Source organism: Crocodylus porosus, unplaced genomic scaffold (genome assembly GCF_001723895.1).
Source record: "Crocodylus porosus isolate Cpor-Errol unplaced genomic scaffold, CroPor_comp1, whole genome shotgun sequence".
NCBI classification, from domain to species: Eukaryota; Metazoa; Chordata; order Crocodylia; family Crocodylidae; genus Crocodylus; species Crocodylus porosus.
This window is the reverse complement of record NW_017728924.1, coordinates 14,631,624-14,654,334: the sequence shown is the minus strand read 5'-3', so window position 1 is coordinate 14,654,334 and position 22,711 is coordinate 14,631,624. Positions and strand designations below refer to the sequence as shown.

General features: G+C 39.3%; 1 protein-coding gene across 3 annotated transcripts in view; it reads left to right on the top strand.

Annotated features, from left to right (window-relative positions):
* Positions 1 to 22,711, top strand: part of ATRX (ATRX, chromatin remodeler) — a 146,510-nt gene that overhangs the window by 22,387 nt on the left and 101,412 nt on the right. For 2 of the 3 annotated variants that reach the window (XM_019540375.1, XM_019540376.1), the window contains 6 exons: positions 864 to 916; positions 1,355 to 1,479; positions 3,236 to 3,355; positions 10,853 to 10,962; positions 13,178 to 13,245; positions 14,695 to 17,855. In XM_019540375.1, coding sequence (XP_019395920.1) covers positions 864 to 916; positions 1,355 to 1,479; positions 3,236 to 3,355; positions 10,853 to 10,962; positions 13,178 to 13,245; positions 14,695 to 17,855 — 3,637 coding nt within the window. The remainder of the gene's footprint in view (positions 1 to 863; positions 917 to 1,354; positions 1,480 to 3,235; positions 3,356 to 10,852; positions 10,963 to 13,177; positions 13,246 to 14,694; positions 17,856 to 22,711) is intronic. The other variant, XM_019540377.1, reaches the window with a different exon arrangement.

Here is a 22,711-nt window from a genome sequence, read left to right as displayed (position 1 = left end):
TGAGCCATGCCAAGTTTGCATGGGCCAGATGAGGGTCCTTGTGCTGGCCTGCAGGCCAGCCTGACGGACGTGCCGCCCCCCCTCCCCCTCCCCGGCTGCCTGCAGTGCCAGATCCAATACCCCAAGGGGGCAACATGGAGCCCATGCTGCATGTAGTGCTTTGCCAGACTGGCCCTTCACAGTGGTTCTGGCACAGCTAGATTTGGACCAGCCCCCGAACCAGTGCACAGGGCTGTTTTGGGGCATGAAGCACATGCCCTCACCTGACCATCTGTGCTTTGTGCATGGTGAGTGGTGCTGGGTCGAGTGCATGGTCGACCCAGGAGCTGGATCTGGCCCGTGGACTGTATATTTGACTCCCCTAGTATAGAGAATTACAGGAAAAGAAAAACTGATGTAGGGACCCTTTTTTCATGAATAAAATGCCTCAATTTCATGCAAATGCAGTACATTAGAGTGTTTTTGTAGAAGCGTTAAATCACAATAATATTCCTTAGTATATTCTGACATATTGTATGTTTATATTGAGTTTTCAAATCTTGTTTTAAATGTTTTAAGTTAAAATGCTATATTAAAATGTGTTTCTCAAAATGCTGTTACACCATTAGTGTGCTAAGGTAATCAAAATTGTATATATTAAGCAAAGGTTATAAAAATTATTTTTCTATGCTTGGTAGTTAAAATGTGGTATAGAATAAGAATGAGACATGATTGGTTTAAATCTAGGCAGAAGATGATTTTAAGTTGCTCTTATTTGTAAACGATACCAACATTTTGTATTTCTATTGACATGTATGACCTGGTCACACAACTAGATATTTGTGACATTTTTTTAATAATATTTTTTTTCTTCCTGCTTTTAGGGCAATAGTTCTTCAGAAAGATCCAAATCTTTAGGATCATCACGTTCGAAAAGGTCAGTTTGAAAATACGCACACAATACTTCCTGTGACCTTGGGGTCTTCCTAAATTGATCTACAGAAACAGTCTGCATGCTAAGCCAGGCTAGTACAGATTGGCATAGATCCATTTAAGCTAGTGGAGTTGGGTTTGTCTATGTCAGGAGCTGGCAACCTACAGCTTACAAGCCAGATTCAGTTGGTGAGCTGGGGCTTTAGTGGTATGGGGGTTTTGCCTACCTTTCACCACTGACTGGGTAGTGGAGAGCTTGATCTATTTTATTCTTCAAGATTTGTTTACGGTTCAGGGCAAAAAAATCCCAAAATGAAAACAATACAGAATTCCAAAAATCTTGTTCCACACAGCTTGGGTTTGACTGCAGAGTACCATGTACTCCTATATTACTATATATAATATAATATTAATCACAATTTGGGATATTTTTTCTGTACAGGAAGCCTACTGTGGTAACAAAATATGTTGGATCAGATGATGAGCAAACCTTAGATGAAACTGTAAATGAAGATTTTTCAAATGAAAACTCAGAAAATGATGTTGACATGAAAAGCTTGCCAAAAGGTAGTTCATGCTGTTTCGTTATTCTCTCTAAATATCTGTCTAAATTCTACAGATTAGTTCCAAGATAATTATGGACTGCGCCTAAATACTTCAGAAGAACTACTTGTTTTTCATACTTGTTTTTCTTTTTTGTTTTTTTGTTAAGTACCAACTCTAAAAAGACCTTGTACTGAGGATTTACTGTTCAAAAGGTTAAAAGACGTCTGTCATCAATTTTGGGTCCCACATACTTAAACGTATGGATTGACCAGTGTACATTAACTACTTAATATCAAACATCCACTGATACCGGTATTTTTCACAGAAATAGAGACATGACACTTTTTTCTTTTGTAAAGTTTTCAAACCCTACTAAAGTTGCTTTTAAGAACGACATGTAGGGCATGGGCATGCAACCTAGTTATTGCCAGTTATTGGAGCGTGGAGATAGACCAGGGGTGGGCAAAATGCAGCCTGAGGGCCAGATGTGGCCCGCCAGGCAATTCTATTTGTCCTGTGGGGCCCCTAAAAAATTTAGAAAATGAATACGTATCTGCCCCCAGCTGCCTGTCATGTGGCCCTCGATGGCTTCCCAAAACTCAGTAAGCGGCCCTCCGTCCAAAATAATTGCCCATCCCTGGGATAAACATCAAATCATGTCAGCTGCTCCATGGTAAGTGCTTGTGTGCACACTCTTTACTGCTGTGGGACTCTACCTTTCTTTCATGAAGGGCTAAACTGCTCTGAGTTGTGTGCTGCAGGTGAAAGTGTGTACCCAAATAGTTTTTGTGGAACAGGTGACGTACTGTAAAATCCCTCTCCTTTATTTTTATTTATTTTTTTTTGTAGTAACATGTTTGTGTTCCTGTACGTTTTGGCTTTTGATTAACTTGCAGACTCTTAAATTTTTCAAATTTTACTCCTTTGTCTTTTAAAATATTTGAGAGCATTAAAAGGAAAGCCCGCTCTTGAACCGTTTAAAAAAAAAATTATATTCACTTTAAATTGGCATATTGGATTTTGGTAAGGTATTGTACTTAAAAACAATTAACAAAAAAACCCAAGCAAAACACAACCCCTCCTCCCCCGGTCTTTTATTCTTAACTGTAGTTTGTTTTCTTTTGACTTTTCTTTTTACCTGTAAGATTTTTTTTTAATTGCAAAGAGACTACTACAGTTCTGTGTACAAGAAAGTTATTTTGAGGTTATAGAGTATTTTATTTTCTACAAAGTATCCTGGAGACCCAAGTATTAAAACTCTTTATTTGAAACAACACATTTCTCTTCCTGTAACATTAAGATTGTTCTCTGGTTAAATTCAAACTTTAGGCAATTATCAGAATTTTGTAAAAGGGAAAACGAGTTTTGTTTATATTTTGCTTTTCAAAAAAGTGGTAACTTCTAAAGCTTTTGATACATTCAGAATCAGCTGTCCTAAAGAAAGTCCTTTAGCTGCAACATATCTGCCTATTAGGTTCCACCATTTTGACGTTCTGATTTCATTCTGTTCTGCATGGACCAGTTCTTGGGGTAGAGGGTAGTTAACTCTCCATGGCCCATTCTGCCCTGCAATTGTAATAAGTGCCAGTTTTGAGGTATGTGGTATTGGTGTTTTTTGATATGGACACCTGCATATTAGGAACTGTATTATCAGTTAGTCATCAGACAGTAATTTTGGAAAAAGAAATATGTGCAATGTTGGCTTTTATTTAAACAGGACTCTTGCACTTCACTTGGATGTGTAATGGTTTCCAATTTTTAAATGAAATCATTCTAGGTACAGTGGTTGTACAACCAGAGCCAGTGCTGAATGAAGACAAAGATGATTTTAAAGGGCCTGAATTTAGAAGCAGAAATACCGTTAAAATGAAACCTGAGGCTCCCAAAAAGCGTGGAGGTAAATACTATTTAAAACATGTTTCAAGATGGGTTTAAATTGCTGCTTATGGCCACATTTGGTACATCTAAAAATTGTACATATTTCCTATAAAAATTATCTGAAAAATACCTCCACACTTCTGGCTTTTTGTTCATTAAAAATTCTAGCCTGCTGATATTAGCCTCCATTGCTGCCCTTCCAAAGCAGCAGTGAAAGCTAAGATTAATTCTTGTAAAATATTTTGTTTTGGGTAACTATAGAATACTTCATGAGGTGTTCTGTATAAACCAGTCTCTCTCGTAAAAAATAGAGTTTTGGTTCCACTGAGCTATAATGCAATATTCCTTTCTAGGGAATGATGTTGGAACCCCACTGAACATGTTCAAAGAATCTCCAAGAGATCCCTTCACACTTAAGTAGGGTCATGTTCTCCTCTGGCTTACAGGATGTTAGTTGACAAGGAAGAATTAAACATAAAGTCCCAGATGCATTTAATTGGTGGGCAATTCTCTGGCTATTGGGCCCATTCCTGAGGTCATCCGTGGAAAGATGTTATGCCAGTCAGTTTTCCTCTGCTTCCACTGAATTGATATGAGGGTAGGTAGCTGCTAATGGATAATACAAATATATGTCCCGTATGGATTTTTCAGCAAGAAAAGATTAAGTAAGACATGCACGACCTAAGGGATATGCTGCCATTTAACAAAACAAAAGGTGGGCAGGGAGGGGCAACCATACATTTCTCTTCCCTTATCTTTATCAATAATATTTTATTTCACGTACCAAAAACAGTAGCTAGGATAACTGGGTGAATAGCTCTCACGTTGTCCCATTCCCGTCTCCCCACTGGGTCATGCAACAGACTTGTTCCAGCCTAGTTTTCCTTATTAAATAATTCTTTTGTTCACCTTTTTTTTTTTTCCTCCACAGTTGTGATTTGGGATTTAAAAGGATTAAAAATGATTTTGAAGAAGCATAATGGTTTTTCTTTCACATGCATATTATGAGACTTATTGCTGTACTTTTTAGTCATTGTTTGCTCTAAATTGTCCACCTGAGGGGTCACATGGTATATTTTTAATTATGCTGTTGAAATTATTATATTAGAAACTATTTAAGTATAGGTATCTCTTTGCTATATGTGATTTAGGAAAGTAGTTCTAGATCGGGTATAACAGACATTAGTTAAAGAATAGTTTTAGCAATTAAGCATGCAGCTTCTGTCAGTTCTAGAGTCATGGGATGCAGAACATCATGAATATAATCATTATACAGTACCTTAAAAACAGTCTGATACTACATCTGGTATATGTTTTCACACAAATGCCTTCAGATTTTCACTAGGAGCTGCATGCCCTGCTTTTTCAAAAATTAAAAATGTTAGTAGTAATAAAACTATTATATCTTTACTGTTCTAGAATTAGAAGGCTTCTGGCTGCAGCTATAAAAGGCAACATACCCATAATCAGTATCTTGTTTTACACTTGCAGAATGGTCATAAACCCATAATCTTTTCTTGATCTCTTTTGTTCTTGGTTATTAATGTAGAGTTCTAAATTTCTCAATTATTATTGTTAGTATTTAATAATTGGTAACACTGAGATGTTCTGTGTTTTAGCATTAGTATTCAGATCTTTGATTCTATGTAATGGATTTTAAATGGAGGAAAAATGTGAAGACTTTTTTGTGAGGTTTTTACAGCCCAAGTCCTACTGTCTTTCTGAATGTCACTTCAGACGCTAGGAAAGGGAAGTAGTCCTGGCTCCTAACATACAAGGTTTGAAAAATTACAGAGAAAATGTGGCTGACTACTGTTTAGCTGGTTATTCCTTAGACTGATGACACCTGCATTTACATGAGATGACAGCAATTGTATGTCAGGGTTCACAAGAGCCTTCTGTAAAGTTCAATAAAATATGGTCCATCTTCAGCCAGGTGAGGTACTCCTGTGGTATGGCATTGGGAGGTGCCTTTTATTCAGAGTTTAAAATGGGATTGGATATTTCTTGAGATAATAAGATCTAGTTTTAACCAGGAATTCATTTGGGAAATTCCTATGGGTCTGTATGTTGTGGGGGGGGACGACAAAATATGGCCTGTGGGTTGTATCCAGCCTACCAGGCCAATCTGTCTGGCCTGCGGGGCCCCTAAAAAATTTAGAAAATTTTCATATTTATCTGTTCCTGGCTGCCTGACAAAGATGAAAGGAAGCTGGGGCAGTAGGATGCGGTCGCCTAGCCCTGCCCCACCCCTAGCCATTTCCCTGCTTCCCTGACCGTGCCCTGCTTCAGCACCGTGCGGCTCCCAGCTGCATTGTCAGACCATGGAGCACAGGGCCCGAACCGGAACCCGGGGTGTGTGGGGACGGGGGGGATGAGGAGGAAGTGTGTGTGGTGGGGAGAGAGGGAAGGTGGGGCATGTGTATTTGTAGAGCGAGTCTCATATCCCCACACTCTGCACACCTCATATAACCCCCCATAATATACAACAGTAAGACTTTATTTTAAGCTATTATATACAATCATGTCTATGTGCGCTACACAAATGTATGTAAATCAGGACAGAAATATTTTTTTAAATCAAATAATGAATGTTTTAGATGTTCACTTTTTAAAATATAATTTGCTATTTTTTTCTGATTCTGAAATGGCCAAACCCCTTCCTGAAAGGAGTACTTCCGGGGGCAAGGGGATGGACTTTTGTTGGCAAAGGCCAGGGGTTAGAGGGTGGGAATTCCAGTCACAAGATGGCTACCAGGGGGCGGGGCTACACATGCAGCCCTTGACAGCTTGCCAAAACTTGGTAAGTGGCCCTCCAGCCAAAATAATTGCCTGTCCCTGGGTTATATTAAGCAGTAGCTCAGGCTTGGATAATCCTAGTGATATATTTTAAGTTTTATAATTCAAGAGACTTTCTGTTGTTTGGCCCATTTTTTCCCCTGGTCCGGACATTAATAGAATATTTCTAACCCAGCAGAGAGAACCAAATGGAATTTTTTTGTTCCAAGGCAGACAAATGCCAAGATTTAAGCGCATGCCTGACTTCTGTGGTATGGGGGAGAGGATTATTTCTTCACCCACTTCCTTCATAAACTATTCCCTAATCTATTGATAATTTGTTGCAGTTTTTAATTTCTTCAGCCTGGGTCAGCAAAGCTTTCAGATCTGTTACCTCTTCCTCTCCCTTTCTTAAAGGGAGAACAAGAAGTTATTTTTTCCCCTCTAGTGTTTTTAGTATTGCATCTTGGTCTCATAGCATACTGGTTGAACCACTTAATATCTCTCTAAAGGGGTTTCGTGCTATAATTGAGAGAACCTTTCAGAAAGAAAGTACCTCCTTTAAAATTGGAAATGTATTTGCAGATAATTTAACCAAGTTAAACTGAAGTTTTGTTCCAGTTCTCATTTCCCGCCCCCCAGTAGTGATTAATTGATATTTCAAATTTATAAGCTGGTTCTGCCTCTTCAGATTTTTAGAGGGTCTTTTAAAAATTATTTGCTTTTTATGACTGTTATGGCATGCCTGGACTAACGTTTGTAGTCCTAATTTTAATTCGGGAAGGGCTTAGTATAGGTTAATTTAAGTTTTGTCCTATACCACAGGCACTTGCAGTGTGTCCGGATTGCTTTTGCAAGGGTGTATTTCTTAGCTGATTGCCAGTTAACTTAAGCTACAAGTTCTCCTAACTGGTTGAAGGCTTAAAACATATGCATGAATGATGTGCAGATATTTATAGCTTACATAGACTTACTAAACAATATTATCCTTGTGGATTACAGAAAATGGGGAATGCCATCAAATACCCCCCCCGCAACTCTTCTGGTGCCATTCTGTTTAGGTCAGCGTTTCTCAATCTGAGGAGCACAAGAATATATGAAAGGGTCACGAACAAACTTAAAAATGGATCAACAAACTAAAAACGGGTTATTCTTTAAAGGAGAAAAACGTAGGAAACCATGGCTTTTCTTTTGCAGGCTGTTAGAGTTTCAGCCTGCAAGGAGCTGCTTGAGGTTCCCCGTGCTCGACCGTATACCTCAACCTGCCCTATACACCTACCCCCTGTCCCACACACTGGGGGCTAAGGGTTGAGGGCAGTGGGTCAGGACTGGCCATTGATGTTTACAAATCGATCTTGGTACAAAAAGGTTGAGAACCACTGCTTTAGATGGCACCCAGGACATGTCCCCCACTTGCCCACCCCACGTTACACTACTGTTTACAGGTGATGAGCAGTAGAGTTGTCATGCAGGAAATATGTGGCCTCTTACATACAGCATTATGTTCTAGGATGCTCAGATCCATGTAATCCATTGAACCAGCCATTGCATAGGAGGTCCTACATTATGGTTCTGTGGGGGGAATACTTTTGAAGATGTCAGTTTTATTAGACATTGGCCTCCTCCATCATAGAGATTCATTTTGTCATTGCATGATCTATTTTGGTGGCCCAAACTTAGCAGGTTAAAAAGAATAAATATGTCTTAAAAATCCTAACACAAGTGGAGGGCTTTGTTGGTTTACAGCAGCCTTAGGCTTTTTTCTTGCGTCTTCCCCATACTTTACTGGCTCCCCTTGCTGGTCCCTCCCTTTCTATTTGGATTCTAGAAGTTACTTATTTCTTCACTTGAAATGAATTCAGATCACGTATTGTGAAGACTGTTTCAGTTAACAAAAGGTATGATACTGATGTTACATAAGTCTGATAGTTAAAACAGTAGATTTATACATGTTGATTGCATCATTATGTTGTCTTCCCTGGTACTTGTCACACTTTTTTATATTACAGCTGATAGGTGAATGTTCACTCCATATTGACAAACTCACTATTGAAAAGACCAAGTCCAAGTTCAGTATTCTGTAACTTTTTACATAATAACTTATAGTACCTTGCAGGTATGATACCATGGGACTTGTATGTGAAATGCCTGCTCAGTTAAACCACATGCAACATGGATACTTTTGGATAGGCTGACTGAGTTTTCTTAGTTTTGGTATTTAATTGGCTTTTGGATATTTTAGAATAGGAATGTAATTGGCTATGGACAGTTACTAAACACCAACCCTCCCCGCCTAAAATAAACAATGCCACCAACTGTATTTTTCTCTGCATATGAAGGCTGCCAAGATGGTAGCTCTGGAAATTGGAACCCTCTGACAGTGCAACACGTGTGGGGACAGCAGTGTGGATTTTCTTGCATTGAGCCATGTTTTGGCAGAACTATTTAGAAGTCTGAAGGAAGTTCAGTCAGTGTTCACTGAATCTTTGGCTAGTCTTCTAATAGTACCACTTCTTCTGATTATATTTTTTGTGATATAGATTTCTGGACACTGTAAAATCACACACACAGGTAGTCATCGGATGGGAATAACTTTTGGCAAGTATCATTCTGGGACATATTTGGTTTTGTGACCTAGAGATGTAGGGCTCTGTCCCATTACTGATCACCCTATCTGGCTCTTTCCTTACTTACCTACTCTTTCTTCCTCCAATAATATGTTATGGGCACGTCTACATGTGTCCGCATGGCAACCTTGCTACTGTGCCATGCTTTAGTACGTTCTTTTGGATATAGTGTTCGCTGTTCAGTAGTAGCCTGTACTGCGCCGTACACTGGGCACACGGTTATTTTTAGCTGCTACTTTGTTGTAGTGGTGCACTGTAATGAGGGGGCATGCTGCCACAGCGAAGTAGCTGCTGGTCACGTGTAGGTGCACGTGGTCGTTACGCTGCTGTAGCGTGTTGCTGTGGCAATGTAACATAATGTGTAGATGTGCCCTGTCTTGAATAAATTTAATTGTTTCTTAGCCTCCTGTTTTCCTGCAGACAGAGAAAAATGAAGCTGTTCCTGTCTCAAAATATGGCAATACTAGAAATTCTAAGCAAGACCACTTTTCTTAGTTTTGAAAGTTGAAAATCTGTATTCGTAGATCTAATCTAGATTCCTAGATTAATCTATTGAATAAGGAAATGGTGTAAAAAAGCATAAGAGGATATGAAGCTTTTTGGTAACAAGGCATCAGTTCTGGAATTTTGCTGCCTCAGATTTGTTTCAGTTTAAGATCTGAACTGGAAGGAAAATTTGTAAGATTCCACCTTTACAAGAATCTGCTGACAACTAGCAGTTCCTTCTGTTTCCAAACTTTCTAAGAACCTGTTGAGCTGCCACAGATTGGATAAATCTTTTAAAGATGTGAGAAATTATAAAAATAGCACATTTGGCATGGGAGCAGTCAGGATTTTCCTTTGTACTTTTTATAGATACAATCCCAAGCAGTTTGCGAAGTGGAAAAAATCAGCCAAATGTTCTTCTTTCTGTTCCTGGGAACCTGAGTTGTCAGTGAAGATTTTTTGACGTGTTAAAATCCAGTTGATTTGCAATCCATGTATAACCTGCAGTTGTACAGATAAAATGCATATAGTTTATGCCTCTACTAATTGAAAGTCAGAGGGGATAGCTTGTTTTTGACCCTAGGACTCACTACAAGCATAGATTTGATTTCATAAAACTTTATTTGGTTGGCAAAACTGTTTCTACACAGGCAGAGATGAAAAGTCTAAATGTATATAGCAGTGGCCAGAAAACTGACTTGCTGAACCGCTCGCTGTTCCTTGATCCTCTATCTGCTCCTCTGTTTAATTCCTAACTAAAGTGGTGGTTGAGGGACTGCTTCTGCTAAATGTTATTTCTCAAGTGACTTCCTTTTTCTTGGCAACATCATTGCTCATCATAAGGCTTCTTAAATTGAATAATTAGTGTTGTAAGATTATGCTGCAGATTGCAGTTCCACCTTCCCTCCTCCCCTAACCCCAGCAACAAGACTGCCATACCAAATGGGAGGTGAGAGCAGCCAACAGGATGGTCAAAATGTGTACTTTATCAAAACTTTTCATTCCAAATAAGATAACATTTAGTAATGGTAAGAAGTGACTATTAGCTTATCAGGATGCTGTGTGGAAAAGCATGACCTATTACTCGGAGAAGGGGGGCAACAAAACATATTTTCAGTGATACATTTTGTAGGGGTTGAAACCGTGCATTTTATTTATAATTTATATATTTGTTTCCTTTGTCTCATTCATAAATTCAAGAACGTATTAAAGACGTGACTTAATTAAAATATTTATTTAAAAATGAAGTAGTATTTTTATAAAAATGATAAAACACAAGGAAAGTTGGTGTATGGTTCAGGGTCACGATGAAAATTATTTGTGACAAGGCTTTAGTAAATTAAGGTATGTGTTCATGAAATAACCAGTTAATACAAGTATGCAAATTCATAAAGGAGGGAAAAATTTTCCTGTCCCAGAGGGAGTAAATAAATTGCCCCACAAATAACATTAAAGAGGTGAATGGTTATAGATAGCTTTTGCTAAAGCCAGGTGGCAAAGCAGTGAAATGGGCTTTGCGGTGTATGGGTAATTTGAACCAGAAATGTTTTAAGAAAATCCAATATGTAATTATACCTTTCTTTAAAAAATGAAAACTAATGTGTGGTTTATAATCCTCTTTATAGAGGAAGGACTGCATGGAATTGTAAGCTGTACAGCTTGTGGGCAACAGGTGAACCATTTTCAAAAGGATTCAATCTACAGACACCCTACACTGAAAGTTCTTATTTGTAAGGTATGTGATGAGTAGGTTTTTTTCCTACTTCATGTCTCTTTCTTGTTTTTGTTTTGGTGGTTTTTTTCCTTCAATAAAAACGTGTCATTGTGTTTAATTTTCGTGTGGATAGTTTTCATTTATTACAGTTATAATGTACAAACAAGGAAACTGATAGAGAAGTGAAAATAAAATAACATGAAAATGCACTGCATTCAGTTTATTGTAGCTTCTTTTGAATCTAATTTTTAGAATTTATTCTTACAAAATTACTGTTGCTTACAGTTTATGGTTCTTTGTGTTCATACTGTGGAGTTTTGTATCTCCTTAGAAGTTTCTATACAAAAGGCTCAGCACCAAAGAAGGGATGGAAAGTTGGCTTTAAAGACCTATTTTTGGTCACTTGGATGTTATTGCTAGGGCTGAAATGTTTTCACTGGTAAAAGTCAGAACTATCCTGTGGGCTGTTATCTTGTACAGAATCTTTTCCAGTGGCTGCTTGTGGGCAATATCTCAGTTCAGAGCTCTCGCAGCTTTGAGCAGTATAGGACACCACCTGCACCATCCATTCCAGCACACCTGTACATCAAGTCTTTGTGTAAGGTGGATCTTGTTGGGAAACTTCCAACAGACTACCTGAAGGTGACCACTTCAAGTTTTCAGAATGGTTTTTAGGATCTCTTGGCCACAAATGTTCCCGTGGTATTTTAGTTGGTCTAATAACTTGCTAAAAGATTGAATGTTGCATTAGATCATATAGGCCAGTATTCTGGCCTGTTTTTGTTAACCTCTTACCTTCAGTTATACTTTGTAACATTTACTTTCCTTGACTGTTGTATCCTATTTTGTTTACTTTTTATCCCTATTTAGTGTGGGAAAAGGGAACAGTCATTTCTGTTCAACATTATTTTATAGGCCCACATTATTTCCATTTTTTATCCCCTAAGTGAAACAGGCCTAGACTTTTTGATTTTTTTTTTTTCTTCATGGTAAGTTTACTTACTATTCTTGTTGAGCATCTTTTGTGTTCTTGCTATACCTTATTTGAGATTGGCTGACCAGGTATTATATGCTTTATTTTGAGTGAGACTACATAATTATTTTACAACGCACATGCATGCATGTGCATGTACATATACACATACATGCACAAACACTGCTGATGCCCTTCAGAATTCTGGAGTGAGTGGGCAGAAGAATACAGCAGGGTATCATCTACAGTTTTTATTTAATCTGTATTCAAGCAAAACTTTGATTTGGCACTTGATGCTTTGATTGAGTAAGGGCTGGATAAGGACATCAGACTTTGTCCTTTATAAATTCATGGACTTCAGTCATTAGTAGCATTTGAGTGGTACAGTCTTATTTGTTACTCCTCAATTCCTCTGGTCAGAGCTGACCCGAGCAGGATGTGGGGCCCAAGGTAAATCAGCCTGTGTAGGGCCTCGCCCCCACCCCGATTCCAAGCCCCCTGGATGCAAAGGGGTGGGGTGGGAGGGTGAGGGTTGTGAGCGGCCAGATGCAAAGCCAGTGGTGGTGGTGCAGAGCCACCACGGCCACTCCATCCAGCTTCATGGGGCCACCCAAAGCATGGGGCCCCGGGCAGTCGCCTTGATTCTCACCCCCTGGGGATTGCCCTGCCTCTGGCAAAGTGTAGTTGCTACGCATGACCAAGTAAGTGATCCATGTATTACAGTTTTTAGAGTTCATTTACTAGTAAGTTACTTTTAAGCAGCCTTTGGTGCATACAAAAAGTTTAGAGAGATACTTTAATTGCTAACATAAAGAAAAACATAAAGTTGAAAGGAGAATCTCAGTAGGAATTTGTGTGGGTGAAAGTGTGTGGGTGGGGTTTTTTTTGTTTATTTCCTTCTTTCTTTGGTATTGATTTTTTTCTCATAACTTGGAAAGAATTTTTCTGGATAATGAAGAACAAGTATATTTGGATGTTTTGGAAGGTCTGTGGCCCTCCAAAGAAGGTACACATGCTTAGTTTTCAAACGCATGTTCTGCCATTCATATCCAAAAAGTCACAATCTAGATGTTGCTGTACCTTTTGGAGATGATGAAGATTGCAGTTTTGTAAAGTTAGCCAGAGCTTGAAGAAAGAACACTTTGCACAGATTTCTTGTGTTCCTTTTTATGTCTGATTTTAATACACCAGACTAAATGTATAGTGTTGTTAAATTCCATCTGTCAATTTTAATGGAAATTTCCTTGTTCTATTTCCTTAAAGACTTGCTACAAATATTATATGAGTGATGATATTAGTCGTGATTCAGATGGAATGGATGAACAATGTAGGTAAGTACATAAACACCATTTATAATTCACGTGTTCAAGCAATAATGAATAATTTAAGAATAGTTGTGAAAAGTTAAAGACTAGCACTAGAGCATTTAAGCATTCACTTATAACCAAGAAATGCCTAACCCAAGGCTGGTGGCTCATGGCCATATCTGGTTCTTCTCAGCCACTCAGTGGCAGGACAGACCAGCATGATACAGCCTGTAGTGCTGGGGGAACCCATGGAGTATGGCACAGTGCAGCAGAAGAGCCCATTCCCAGGGAGCTAAAGGTGGGGCTGCAACATGCACACCTGTGCACATGATGCAGTGGGGGGAAGAAGGTGGAAGGAGAGGGTTAACATACCTGGTGCAGCAGAATGGAGGGAGCACCCACATGCCCAGTCCAGGGCATGGGTGGAGGGAAGGGAATGTGCCTGGTACAGTGTGGAGTGTCTGCCTGGTATAGGGAGGACTGGGGAACACCCAGGGGTCCCATGGCTTGCACTGGTGTGGACCCTGCTGGTGTGATCTATGAAGTTTGTAGCTTGTAGTTTTGAAGGAGTTGGATAACCCATGATTACCGTCCATAGCTTGTTTTTAATACTAACTTAGCAAACAAAATGCAAGGAAATGCATCATTTCAGATGATGCACTAAAGGTGAATGTCATGCGACTAAAATTAGTCAGTTTGAAGATATTCAGTTAAGTTTTTCCCCACTAGCTTTAAATCTATTCTCTCTTCCTGTCCTAAAAGTAGTTTTCATTATGGTACATAGGGGCTCACTATCTCTGACAGAACTTCCTGGTTTCTGTGGCTGGAAGCCTGCCATGCTCTTTCCACCTTTTGATTCAACCAAAAATGCTGCTTCTTTTTCCACCCCCACTGCTTAACTCAACTTCCTTGGTTTCATTCACTTTTTCCAGTCTTTACCATAGACATCACACACTAGATGCACTTAAAAGCCGCCCCCCACAAAAGCCTGTTTTCAGCACACATTTAAATGTATACAGTACACATACCATATCAGGTACTGTAGCCCTGTATCTGATATAGGTTAGAAAGGCCTATCCTTTTGTTCTTAGGAACAACAGGAAGGCTTGAGTGCTTTTCACATGATGACAAATTTTGTTTCCTACTTATATGGAGATTAGGCCAGAGTATTTAGAGTATAGCTGAGGTGGGTGTTTAAAAGCTCTATTTAAATATTCCTGGCTTTTCTCATTTTCTGAGCATTTTAAACTGCAACATTTTAATCTGCCTTTGAGGTTTTAATTGTAGCACTTCAGTATTTTTTAAAAAATGTCTAGATATCTGCTTGCCATATTAACTTTCTAAACAAAACTTCTTGATTTTTATTGCTGTCCATTTTTTAATATTGAAACCGTGGGAGACTATATTTATGTATAACAAGCTATAAAATTTGTTTTTAGGTAGCATTTTAATATTTTCCTAATCTTATTTCAGATGGTGTGCTGAAGGTGGGAACTTAATTTGCTGTGACTTTTGCCATAATGCCTTCTGCAAAAAGTGCATTCTGCGCAACCTTGGTCGAAAAGAGCTATCAACTATAATGGATGAAAATAATCAATGGCACTGCTACATTTGCCAGCCAGAACCTTTGTTGGACTTGGTCACTGCATGTGACAGTGTCTTTGAAAATTTAGAACAGTTATTACAACAAAACAAAAAAAAGATAAAAGTTGAGAGTGAAAAAAGTAAAATATATGACCATGCAATCAAATTTTCTCCAAAGAGAAACAGTTCAAATTGTAATGGAGAAGAAAAAAAAATAGATGATTCATATTCTGGTTCATTAACCTATTCCTACAAAGCACTTATGGTGCCAAAAGACTTGCTTAAAAAGGCTAAAAAACTGGTTGAGACTACAACAAATATGAATGCTAGTTTTGTAAATTTTTTGAAAAAGGCAACAGAAAATTCAGAAATAAATCCCACTGTACAGGTTCGTCAACTAAAAGCTTTTAAATCTGTGCTGAGTGACATCAAAAAAGCTCATCAGGTATTAGAAGAAGGTCTGAATTTGGAGATTCAAGCTTTGGATGCTAAAATCAAAGAAAAAAATACCAAAGAGAAAAAAAATGAAACTAAACCAGAAAAAATGGAGAGTAAAAAAGAGGAAGTAAAGGAACACGCAGTCTTAAAAGAGAAGGACATTGTAAACCCTGAGGAAAAAATTGAGTCAGCACAGTCTGACAATGAGCCCATGGATCAAAGTGTTCCAACAACAGAACAAACGGAAAACAAGAATGCTAGCAGCAAAGATAAAAGGTCTGATACAAATGCAGAACCTCAGTACGAGCCTAATAGTACGGAGGCTTTAGACATGGATATTGTATCTGTTCCTTTATCAGTCCCTGAAGATATTTTTGAGACTCTAGAATCTGCTATGGAAACTCAAACTGCATCTGAAGAACAGGGCAGTAGAAGTGCAGCAACAGAGCAGGAGACACTAAATGCAAATATAAAATCTAATACTCCTCTGAAAGACACTAAAGGAGGTCCAAAGTTAAAAGCATCAGCTAAAGTAACTAAAGAATTGTTTGTAAAATTGACTCCTGTTTCCCTTTCTGATTCCCCAGTAAAAACGGAAGATCAAGAGAATAGTCTGGAAAAGGAAGCTAAGACTGTTGATGCAATATCTAAAGCAGAAAACTGTGATTCTGGAAAAGAAAACCATGATGCTGGCAATGAATGCTTGCCACAAAATGATGCTGTTTTATTGATAGAAGAATCTGATCTTAGGCGGTCCCCACGTGTAAAGACCACTCCTTTGAGGCGTCAAACAGATGTTAATCCCTTAACATCTAATTCAGAAGAGGACAGCAATGATACTGGCAATGAAAAGCGTAAGCAAAAGTCATCATCCCAATCAAAGAGGAAGCAAGATAAAAGAAATTCTTTCGACAAGACTATCGATAGCCCTAAACCTAATAAACTTTCTAAATCCAAAAAACCAAAAGTGCTGGACCAAAGTTCAGATTCTGATGAGATGCCAGCAGTCCTTAAAGAAGTAGCTATGATAAGTCAGAGTTCTTCAGAGATTGATAGCAATACTGAAACACCCAAAAATGTTCAGAAGATTACAAATGATATTAAGAAACAATCAAAGAAAGATGAAAATGGAAAACGAAAAAGGAGGAGTTCCAGTTCTGGTTCAGATTTAGATTCCAAAAGAGGCAAATCAACTAAAGACTCTACTTCTGCAAAAAAGAAACGACAAAACTATTCAGATTCTTCAAATTATGACTCTGAGTTAGAAAGAGAAATAAAAAGTTTGAGTAAAATTGAATCTGCAAAAAAAGCCAAGAAGAAATACTCCAGGAAAGAAGACAGTTATGATTCCTCTGAAGAAGAGCAGAGTAAAAAAGGAACCTCTAGTAAGAAAAAGAAGAAAATACATTTGAAGAAACAGCGAGATGAATCTTCTAATGATGAATCTGAGAATTCATCCCCAGAGAAAGAGGACACTAATAACTTTTCTGAAGATAAAAAAAGTAAAAGAATAGCTATTAAGGAAAAGAAAAATAGAGACCTAAAACAGGGAACGTCAACAGAGAAGCAGGATGATTCCTCTGAAGAAGAGCAGAGTAAAAAAGGAAGTAAGAAAAAGAAGAAAATAAATGTGAAGAAACAGCAAGATGAATCTTCTAATGATGAATCTGAGAATTCATCCCCAGATAAAGAGGACACTAGTAACTTTTCTGAAGATAAAAAAAGTAAGAGAACAGCTATTAAGGAAAAGAAAAATAGAGATTTAAATCAGGGAACTTCAACAGAGAAGCAGGATGAGTTGTTGGATTTTAGGAAGTCAAACCTGGAGAAAACAAAAAGCTGCCCTTCTGAAGGTAAAAATAGAACACAAGCTAGAGAAAAGAAAAACAGAGAGCTGAAGAAAAAAAAGGCACAAGATGATTCTTCGTCAGATGGTGCTGAGAAGACTGTAAAAAAGCAGAATTGTGATTCTTCAGAGGACAAAGTCAAGAATGAAAAAGCAACAGAAGGTGAAGAGAAGAAAAGTGAAAACTTGAAAAAGAAAAGACACAAAAAAGAACAAAATGACTCTTCTTCTGATGTTGAGAAGTCATCTCCAGAGAAAGATGGCTACAATTCCTCTGAAAACAATAAAAGTAAAAATGAAATGATGGTTAAGAAAAGAAGAAATCTACGAGAGAGAACAACTAAGAGAGTGCAGATTGATTCATCTTCAGATGCTGAGCAGCCCCCGAAGAAAGGAGAGAGTTCTTCTGATGATGATAAATGCAATAAACGTATAGAAGCTAAAGAAAAGAAAAAGATAAGCCACAAAAAGACAGCATCTAAGAAAGAACAGAATGACTCTTTGTCCTCTTCTGATGAAGGATCTTATGAAGATAATAAAAAAAAGAGTAGAAGAGGATCCACTAAGGAAAGCAAAAAGGGTAACTTAAAAGAGAAAAAGAGAATTTCTAAAAAGCAGAAGGATGATCTTACATCATCTTCATCAGATGAAGAAGAGAATGATGACCAGAAGTCAACAGGGGATGGGAGCAGTGATGAGCAGAAGATTGTGCCAGTGACAGAAGATTTAATGATGTCCTTCAACACAGGATTTTGTCAGTCCTCAGGTGTGCAAATGATTTAAGTCTTACCTTTTGATTATCATGTTGATAGAGGAAAATAGCACGAATGGGATCAGGGCTGCCCCTCTGGGTGGTGGGGGACCATCAGATCTCCAGGCCACACACTACATGGGCTGCTCACCACACGGGTGGCCCTCCTGGGTTTCCCCTTGCTGCACAGCAGCTCTCCCTACCATGTGCAGCCCAGGAAGCCCGGTTCCCTACAGAGTGCAGGCAGCACAGACCCATTCCTGACTGTCCTGCCCCTAGGAGCAGGGCAGGAACCAGGTGTTGCAAGAGAGTGGGACCATAGAGCTCATGGCCACCACAGAAGCAGAAGCAATGGGAGGAGCGGTGGTCAGGAGAGAGCCTGTGGGCTATTAAACAGCCCTTATTTGGTTGATTTATATTGATTTAATCCATGCAAATGCTTTTAAGTGAAGGTATCCAGAAGCATGTATAATTACGTATTCTAAAACTTGAGACATATTTTAAACCCTACTTTTTTCTAATATCAAATGTTCATAAATTCCATAATGTCACTTGTTATCATTTGGCTAGTGTTGGCCTAGACTGTCACTTCAGCTTAATTTACAAGTGAACTGTGGTATTTCCAGAAGGGCCCTCAAAGCTGGAGCCACAGCATGTAACACCAAATGTATTCTTGTTTTTCTTATCCTTGTTGGCATTTGTTTTTTGTCAAGGCAGTGAATATTTAGTAGAAATCAGGACCCTTATTAGATCCCTTGCTGCTAGTCATGTAATGGAGCTGAATATCAAGCCCTGTAGCTTGGGTTACAGTAAGGTTCTTTGGGTAAATCTGATATCTTTTATTAGACCAACTCAGTCAGAAAAAATCTTCTTAGTAAGCTTTTGGGCACAAATGTCCTTTGTCAGGCTGAGGAAGTGTTTGCAGATGGCCTGTGCTCTTCCTAGATGGAGCGGTAAAGCATCAAGAGGCCAGTACCAATGCAAGAAAGATAGTTAAAATGTAAATTGAGGTGGTTGCTAGGTGAGAGTCAGGTTGCGGGGGACGGGGGAATGAAAGTAGCTATAGTCAAAGAATGAGACAGGGGAGTCAGATGTTAGACAGGTTATGTGTCATAAATCCAATGCCTATATTTAGTCCACGCTTTTTTGTATCTAGTAGGTTTCATAGTTAGTAGGGTCGGAAAGGACCTGAGCATATCATCAAGTCCGACACCCTGCCATGGCGGGAAAAAGTGCTGGGGTCGTAGCGCCTCCTGATGTCTAAAAAGTTGATGAAGTTAAGTTCATGGGCTCATGTGTGGAAGGTATTTTATAAAATTCCCTTTAAGAATTAAAACTGAGAGTGGAAATGTTGTCCCAGGTACCTGGGGGGGCACATTTCTCACAAGAAAACCACTCTTTCGCCAGTCTCTCAGCTTTAATCCTCAAAGGGAATTTACAAAATACCTCTCATAGATGAGCCCATGAACTTGACTTATTTTTGTATCCCGAAGTTTGGTTATCATGGACTAAATATAGACATTGGATTTATGACACATTATAATCTGCCACATTTTCTTTGGCCTTCCACAGCACTCTGTGTAGTTGGTTTCACTGCTTATGTTGATGTGACCCTTTGCCATGATTTGTGACGTTGTAACTGAAACAAAGTTGTAGGAGATGGGAATATGTATGTGTGTGACTGTATGGGTATGTATATGTTGAGAACTCATGAGTGAGAAACATTCTTGCTTTTAGGCCTTTCTAAAAGACTCTTAAAAATATCAAAACAGGAGAAAAGGCCTTACATTTTTAAAAGTGTAAAATAAAATTAAAGCAATGTTACTTTGTCAGTTTAAAAAACCTTTAATGCAGAAAACTTAAAGCTGCTGATGTTTCTTCTTATGTGTTGATTCAGGAGTTTCCAAGCTCTTTTCCAAGTTCTTCTTCAGACTCTTTGACCTTGGGGCAAGAGGGTGAGGCAGGGCATTGTGTCTGTTTCTCTATACGTAAAATGGAGATAATACTTGTTTCACAAGGATATTGCAGGACTTCCTTCAGGAATGTTTGTTAATTGCTTTTGAGCTTCTTGGATAGAAGTTACTGTGGGAGAACAAGTTTATAGTGTTATGTTGAGCCACCATTTTCAGAGTAACTAGGTACATCTTATTCATGTATTACTATTCAGATTAGTACACAAGTTTCAAACTCTGAAAATGTTGTAAGAGAGTTGACTCTTGTGTAAATAGAATGGAAAAAGAACTTGCCTATTTGCCTAACAAGAAGTGGCATAGTGGATGTTGATACATTCTCAAGGTTTAGCCATTTCTTTTCTTTTCTTAATCATCCTTTTGCTTGGGAAAAATTAATCTACTCTATAATGAAGCATCTTATAATTCGTCTGCTATGAATGACTGGGTTGAATTCATCATTCTTATAAAATTCTTTTGAAAATGCCCTCTTATAAAGAGAGCTAGCTTAGAGTTCAGAAAACAGTGAATTGTGATGTGTTCTGTTTCTATAATCAGTCTGAACTTGCTTTGAATCAGCACTAATGCTGTTATATCGGCACCAAATGTCCAGTAAGCACAAGCTTAAACACAAACTTTTCTATGCATGTGTTTTTGTGTTCTACCTAAAGATAAGCTTGAAGAAGATTTGGTATGGAATAGTAGCTATTAAGCATCAAACTATTGTCCAGATTAAGCAGATCATAAAGTAATGAATATTTCTCCTTTTTTTTTTAGTGTTGGTATGCATTCTGCTGTAGGTACATGTACATCTCAGATATACAAGATTGAAATCTTTTGTGTAACAGTCCCTGTTGGATTTATGCATTGGCCCAAAGTCTTCTCCTGTGCTGTAGTTCAAGCATAAGAAGTGGAGTCATTCAGTTTCATCTTGCTATCTCTTGGACAGAACAGAGGCTTTTCTCCTGCTTACTAATTCTTGTACCCAACACTTTTACCAGTCATCTTTCTGTTTTGTAGGGAATCATCTTAGCAGCCAATGTTCAAAGAATGTGCAGCAGTGCTTTCAAAACATAGCAGTGTCCCCCAAACTGACAGTGTTCAAATTATGTTTGGCATAGAGTGATCTGATCCCACTTTAATCATGCAGGGACTGTAAAAATTAGCAGGTATTGGGTTCTTTCTGTGGGGTGACCTTAAGTGTTTGACTGAAGAGCATACACAAGTAGTTTCTGTTCAGTTCAAAGGCAAAGTCACTGTGTGTGATCCCCAAAGAGGAGCCACAGGAGGAGGCAGGACTGGGTGAGAGCCCCAGGCCCCAGTGGAAGCTGTCATGGATTCCCAAAAGGAGCTGCAGGAGGAGGCAGGCTTAGGTGCCTGTACACAAATGCCAGAAGCATGGGGAACAAGCAGGAAGAACTGACCTTCCTGCTAGCCAACAAGCAATACGAACTTATAGGGATTACAGAGATCTGGTGGGACTCTACCTGTGATTGGACCACAGGTATAGATGGCTACACCCTGTATGGGAGGGATCGTGTTGGGAAGAAAGGTGGAGGAGTTGCGCTCTACGTGGAGGAACGTTACATCTCTCTGGAGGTGGAGCTTAGCAACGAAGAGTGAGTTGAGACCCTCTGGGTCAAGATACAGGGAGAGCATGGGGAAGGGGATTTGACTGTAGGAATTTACTATAGATCTCCAAGTCAAGAGGAAGAGCTTGGCCAGGAATTCTCTAGGAAGTGGTAGAGGCTGCGCACTCTCAGAGCATGGTTGTCTGGATAGTTCAAGTCACCCACAACGTCTCGTGGGATGAGCACACAGCAAGATTTGATCACTTGCATGGAAGAGCTTCCTTGCTTGTATGGAAGAGCTCTCTATCTGACTCGAGTCTATGGGCTGATTAGGAGTAAGGCAGTTTTAGACTTGTTTCTGGCCACAGGGGATGATACAGTGAGCAATCTGAGGATTGAAGGGAAATTGGGCGACAGTGACCATGAGATGATCACTTTCTCCATCCACTGTAAGTCTTGGAAATCAGTCACTAGGGTAGACTTCCACAAGTGTAGTAGATTGGTTGGCAAGGCCCTGCGGCACCATGGCCCAGTGAGGAACGGAGTACAAAATGAGTGGCTTAATAGGGAAGTCATGGACCTGCTGAATTTTTAAAAGAGAAGCTTACAAGGGATGGAAGTCAGAAATAACCACCAAAGAGGAGTTCTCAGCTATAGCCAGCATGTGTAGGGAGCAGATTAGGAAAGCAAAGGCACAAATCGAATACAAATTGGCAACCAGAATCAAGGACAACACAAAGTCCTTCTTTAGATATGTAGGATGTTGGAGAAAAAATAAGGGAAGCATATTGGATGTTGGAGAAAAAATAAGGGAAGCTGCCCTGATGAGCGAAATAGGGCAGCTGATAGCCTGGTCCTTTGGGCTGAACAAAACCAGATGAGGTTCAACAGGGACAAAAGTCGGGTCCTTCATCTGGGTAGGAAGAACGCGCACTATATCTATATGATGGGTGGTTGTCCACTGGCTGGATGAATACGAGACACCAGCGTGACGAAGTCGCCAACAGAGCAACTAGAACTCTGGTGTGCATCAGCAGATAAATAGACATGCTCTGTTCCCTCTATTCAGCGTTGGTGAGGCCACAGCTGGAGTACTGCATTCCGTTCTGGGCGCCGCACTTCAAGAGGGATGTGGACAGCATGGAGAGGGTCCAGAGGAGGGCCACTCGCATGATCAGGGGACAGCAGACAGGCCCTATGAGGAGAGAGTTTGGGATCTGGAACTGTTCAGCCTAAGCAAAAGAAGGCTGAGAGGCGACTCAATAGCTGCCTACAAATATGTCAAGGGGGAATGCTGTAGGACCTAGATGAACAACTTTTCACTTCCGGGTCCACTGGGGACCGCACAGGG